Raw genomic sequence first — 6,000 nt, 5'->3', positions numbered from 1 at the left:
ACCAGGACCTACCCCAGTGGAGGGGAAAGGGGTCAAGCACTGTGGGCAGAGGCCATAGCTGGTGCACACAGAGAGGTCCACAGGAGTGAGACAGAAGTTTGGGGAACCGAAAGGAGTTTAGAGTGTGGAGCAGGGAATACAAGGCTGAGAAAATCACACATTTGGTAGCAGCTCCAATTTGCTTGCTCTCTGATATGCACAGATTTTCTCCCTTCACCCACCCGTTCCCTTTCCAAGAGAACAGAATTTAATTTAGAAGAATCAGATTTTATTTAATGATGTAAACATTAAGAATTTGCCTACATTGTTGAAATATTCACAAAGGACATGACCATTCACACTCACACACACAGAGGAAGTCTGCTGAATAAAAAAATGCTCCTTTAGTCATCCGAGCTGCTGTCAGGGACAGCAAAGTGCTTGCCTATTCCACTAGGGGGTTTCAGTCTTCATGAATGTTGAATAGTTTAGCTACTTCATTGAGATCTTCATGTTGCTCACCATCCTTAATGATCTGAGGGAGAGAGGAACAGTGGGTCAAACTACTGCATTCTGGCCGGGGTGCACAATGGGAGGGAGTTGTGGGAAAAGCTTTCTACTAACCCCAAATGAGTGTGTGCCAACTCCCAGGCCACCCAGCCAGATCCCAAGTGAAAGAGCCAAGGCTACATCTTTGTTCTGCTCAGGTACAATCTAACCTGAATGCCTGGTCAAATTATACCTGACCAGGGTACCTGATGAAAAGAAGTCACAAGAGCGTTTTTTTTTTTTTTTTTTTTTTTTTTTTTTTTTTTTTTTTTTTGGCTTGCATCTCCCATCTTACTCTAACAGCTCTGGCACGCACTTACCTTCCTTGCTATTGGCATTCGGTTGAAGATGTTCCACAGCACAATTCCCACCACCACTTTGTCCCTGAGGTAGAAGATGACACCTTTGCCATAGTCCTCCCCTTCAGCAGGGGCCTGGGGGACTGCAGAGTTGCTGGGAGGAATGGTGATTTCTGAGGCCTCCAACTCTGTCTCACTCTCTGATCGGATACCAGTCCCTGTGGCCAGCCCCCAAAACAAACAGTCAAAACAAAACACAGTAAGTATGAGCCTGGAAAATTCTAGAAGGAAAGTGTCTTCCATTTTTAAAAAGATTTTATTTATTTTTACATAAAGAGGAAAGAAGGGAGAAAGAGAGGGAGAGAAACATGATGTGCAAGAGATACACCGATTAGTTGCCCCCTTACACCCCCAACTGGGGGACCTGGCCAACAACCCAGGCATGTGCCCTGACTGGGAATCAAACCAGCAATCTTTTGGTCTGCAGGCTGGCGCTCAATCCACTGAACCACACCATCCAGGGGAGGAAAGTGTCCTTTGATGCCTGCTTCAAGCTGCTTCTAGATGATTTTTCTATGCCCTCTCAGTGAAACCTGGCCTTCTTCGACTCCTCTTTATTAACAAAGGCAATGAAAGCTGTTCCTTGCCAGCTCATGGGCACTACATAAGTCTAACTATAAACTTCCCTCCTTTACTATCTCATTTTAAACTTATGCTATGGATATTTTCTGGTATCTGGAGCTCTTCAAATTGCAGAAAAGATTTTCAGCCAAGAAGGAGTAGGTATACACACTTTGCCTCCCTCCACGACCATAAGGAATACAGCTACCTCAAAACTAAAAACAACCAGGACTACCAGAAAATCAAACTGTATGGAAGTCCAACAAAGATATAAAGAAATAATACTCATTCAGACAGGTAGGAGGGGTGGAGCTGGGGTGGAGAGGATGTGGTGTGGCAGCAGCAGCAAGGCAGTAGCTGTGGCCAGCTGGCAGAAAGTGCAGTCATACATTATAAAAGTCAGGAGGGACACCTGGGGAGTGATCCCAGCCCCAGACCAGACCATGCAGCTCATGGTTCCAATGCCAGCACTGGGGAAAATAAAGCTTCATTGCTTCTGACTGTGAAAACCAGTGGGGCTTGAGGTGACAGAAGAAACTGCTGGTCTCTCAGCAGAGTCCATTTGTTTAGAGGGCCCCCATGATCCTAGGAAGTCCATAGACCGACGCATTCTGGGTACGACGGCCAGGGCAACAGCTAGAGGGGTGCCAGTCCCATACAGGAAGCAGGAGAAGTTCCTGGAAAAGGAGCAAGTGCTGACCAAGCAGCATTGTTCCCTCTCTGACCCCTCCCCCACATACAGTGCCACAAGGTGAAATGGGTTGCCCCGCACTGACGAGTACCTAAGGCTTTGCCCCTTACAACATAATAGGTGCAACAGGTCTACCTAAGACATAGAGGCAAACATAAGAGCCTGTCAAGTTGAGGAGACAGAGAAGATCAAGGGGAAGCATATCAAGGTTCCAGTGGGAGAACTAAGCAATGAGGAGATAGCCAACCTAACAGACGCAGAGTTCAAAACTCTGGTAATAACGATGTTCACAGACTTGACAGGCATGATTGAGTATGGCAAGCACATAAGGGAAGAAGTGAAAGCTAGGCTAAGTGAAATGAAGGAAAATCTACACAAAATCAATGGTGAAGGGAAGGAAGCTGGGGTTCAAATCAACGATTTGGAACATAAGGAAGAAATAAATAGTCAACCAGTACATAATGAAGAAACAAGAATTGGGAAAAAATGAGGAGAGGTTTAGGAACCTCTGGGACTTTAAACATACCAACATCCTAATCATAGGGGTACCAGAAGGAGAAGAGGAAAGGCAAGAAATTGAAAGCTTACGTGAAAAAACAATGAATGAAAACTTCCCTAATTCGGTGAAGGAAATAGACATACAAGTCCAAAAAGCACAGAGAGTTCCAAAGAAGCTAGACTCACAGAGGACCCACACCATGACACATCATCATTAAAATGCCAAAGGTTAAAGATAAAGGGAGAATCTTAAAAGCAGCAAGAGAAAAGAGAGTTACCTACAAAGGGGTGCCTATAAGACTTACAGCTGATTTCTCAAAAGAAACTTTGCAGAAAAGAAGTGACTGGCAAGAAGTATTCAAAGTGGTGAAAAGCAGAGACCTACAACCAAGATTACTCTATCCAGCAAAGCTATAATTTAGAATGGAAGGACAGATAAAAGTGCTTCCCAGACAAGGTAAAGCTAAAGGAGTTCATCATCACCAAGCCCTTATTATAGGAAATGTTAAAGGGATTTATTTAAGAAAAAGAAGATCAAATCTATGAACATTAAAATGACAACAAACTCACAACTATCAACAACTGAATCTAAAAAGTAAAAACAAAATCCAACTAAGCAAACCAGAACAGTAACAGAATCATAGGTATGGGGATTATTTGGAGGGTTATCAGCTGGGAGGGGGGAGGAGGAGAAATGGGGAAATGGTGCAGGGACTAAGAAGCATAGTCGGTTGGTACAAAATAGACAGGGGGAAGTTAAGAATAATATAGGAAAGGGTGAAGCCAAAGAACTTATATGCACGACCCATGGACATGAACTAAGGAGGGTGGGACTGCTGGGGGGAAGAAGGGTAGTGGGTGGAAGGGAGCAAAGGGAAAAAAAATTGGGACAACTGTAACAGCATAATCAATAAAATGTACTTTAAAAAATTGCAAAAGACTGGTCCTGTTCTCTGAGAAACATTCTAGAGTTACATGGTCCAGTATAGTAGCACTAGCCACAAATAACTATTCTAGTTAAAATTTATTAAATTTCAAAATACTTTATTTAAAATTAGATAAAATGTAAAATTCAGTTCCTCATTTACACTAGCTACAATGCAAGTGCTAAACAGCCACATGTGGCTAGTGGCAAATGTATTAGACAGAGCACAGACAAAACAATGCTATCCTAGTGGAGAGTTCTATTATATAGTGCTACCATAAGAGACACTCTGGCCAAAGCAGGAGAAGGCATTTCCATGTGGGAAACGACAGTGGACGTGTTTCCTCCTGGTGAGGGTGGGGGCAGGGGTGGCATGGGGAGTGGGCATCTTGTCTTCTGAAAACAACCAAGTTCCAAGTAATGCTGCCCAGTGGACAGAGTAATGACCTGGAGTTTTTTAAGTCCCTAGGTCCCTCTCCGGGATCCACTTCCCAGGAGAGGTCTGAATTAAGTAGGGAGTATATATAATCAACTTGGTTGGATTACACAGAAAAACGATCTAAATATCTGTATAATGTCCTGTTTTCTCCTACTTAAAGAGCAACTTGTCCTTGAAATACCTCTGACAAGAGGACATGGGGGTTAAATAGCTTCAGCCAAGGTCACAGAAGGGAGAGAGAATAGGCCTAGGAGTTAATGAAAGATATATGTGGGAGAGAAATTCATTCTGAGAGAGATGCCTCCCATCTAAAGAAAACCTGGCATTAAGATCTGATAAATGGAATTAGAGGTAGCTCAAGAATTACTCTGCCCACTTATTTACTACCCGGGGCCTCTGGAGGATAGCAGGACCTAACCTAAGGCTCTCAGGCCTAGTTTCAGGGATTAGCAGGAAGAAGAAGAAAAAAAACAAAACAAAATGAAACAAAAAACATCTTACAAGTTCAGGTTTCCTTTACCATGTAGGTCTTCCTATTCCCTAGAGACTAAACAATGGAGTAGTTGAGCTAGTCACTGTCCAGAGTCTAGGATGGAGACCCACCATAGCTGTGCCTCTGCCTTGCCCAGGATCCCTGACTTTGCCAGCTCTCAGACCACTAAAGAGTGAGGCATGTTGGGTTTAGTTTATTTTAAAGCACACGTGAAGAGAGGCTTTCACTGCCAATCCTCCCCAGCCAATCCAGAAACCCCTTGTTCAGGAAAATGTGGACCACTGCTTCTCAACACCCTTCCAAGGGAAGTGGTTGGCCTTCCTTACCTGACTGCTCTGTGGCAGATTTTGGGTTGTCTTGTGCAGATGCTTTCGCAAAAACCCCAACTGTGGGCAAACTACTGTCCACAAGACCAATAGCTTCATAGCCAACATCAGGGCCCAAATCACTCCTAAGGAACGAGATAGAAGAGGGTGTTCTGTTGCAGGACTATAAAGAATAACAAAGTAGGACATTTTTTCTAAGACACTGCACTTTTACGCCAACCAAAGAACTTTGTGTGATATCGAGAGAAATGCCAACTTGTTCTGTCTCCTCCTAGGGCACTTGGGAACAATTATGAGAAAGCATGATTCTTCTAAGCAACTTTTATTTTCCTTAAGAAGCCATTATATGTATCACATATCCATACAATATTCTACTTCCTTCAATTTAGTTGTGCTTTTATAGCATACAACATTTTGGGAGTGATGGGTTCCCCACATTTACTATTCACTACCTTCCTTTAACTTGCCCTAAAGCTGCCTTTTAGAAGCTTTAAAGAATGATCCATATTTATGGAATTCAGAATCTGAGATATTTTATGGTTTCATTAACTGACAGTATTTCCTCTTAGCCTTCATTTTCTAAGGTCAGAATGCTTTCTATAAAGAGGCACCTTCACCCACTTGGTCATTTTATTTTAACTATTCTTGGAAAGCTTCCCAATCATCATCATCTGTTCTTAATATGCTAGGTACTTCACAGAGTATTTACAGCACAGACACACCATAGTTTTGTAATCATCTTGGGTAGTTGAGCTGTTTTGTTTCTGGTGCTCTACATTTTGTTATCTTCTTGGCCACAGAAGCTCACTGGACTGGTGTTTTCAAGGAACAGACTACAATGACTTCTTGCTTTCTGTTTCTGGGACCTAGCAGATAATTGTATAGCTATGGACTAATTTTTTCCTAACTGCATTAACCCATATGTATTGACCCTGAGATCCATCTGCTATGGTTTTGCTGCCCATTCATAAAATTGTGTGATCATCCTAAAATGTATTCTCATCAGCTGAGAATTTCCCTTAAGAGGTTTCTGGAACCTTCAGGCTTTTTATGTACCCCATCTTTTAAACCAACAAGATGAGAGTGTGGCAAATGCGGCCAGCTCCAGTACTCAGGAACATCCACTGCTTTTTGCTATCCAGAGAACTGCCGATATTATGCCTGACTTTGAATGCTCGAT

The 6,000-nt window shown here is 42.9% G+C and overlaps 1 protein-coding gene across 2 annotated transcripts in view; it reads right to left on the bottom strand.

Moving 5' to 3' along the window:
* Window positions 1–246: 246 nt before the first annotated feature.
* The window catches only part of AIFM1 (apoptosis inducing factor mitochondria associated 1), a 32,276-nt gene continuing 26,522 nt past the window's right edge, over window positions 247–6,000 (bottom strand). For both annotated transcript variants that reach the window (XM_090265454.1, XM_090265455.1), the window contains exons 14-16: window positions 4,821–4,945; window positions 849–1,045; window positions 247–514 (exon numbers count right to left, since the gene is read on the bottom strand). In XM_090265454.1, the coding sequence (XP_090121580.1) occupies window positions 443–514; window positions 849–1,045; window positions 4,821–4,945 (394 nt within the window). In that variant the 3' untranslated portion in view covers window positions 247–442. The remainder of the gene's footprint in view (window positions 515–848; window positions 1,046–4,820; window positions 4,946–6,000) is intronic.

The sequence above is a fragment of the Furipterus horrens genome, unplaced genomic scaffold (assembly GCF_987537825.1).
Source record: "Furipterus horrens unplaced genomic scaffold, mFurHor1.1.pri manual_scaffold_17, whole genome shotgun sequence".
Lineage (NCBI taxonomy): Eukaryota > Metazoa > Chordata > Mammalia > Chiroptera > Furipteridae > Furipterus > Furipterus horrens.
Note: the sequence above shows the minus strand (reverse complement) of the source record. Positions and strands in the feature narration are given on the sequence as shown.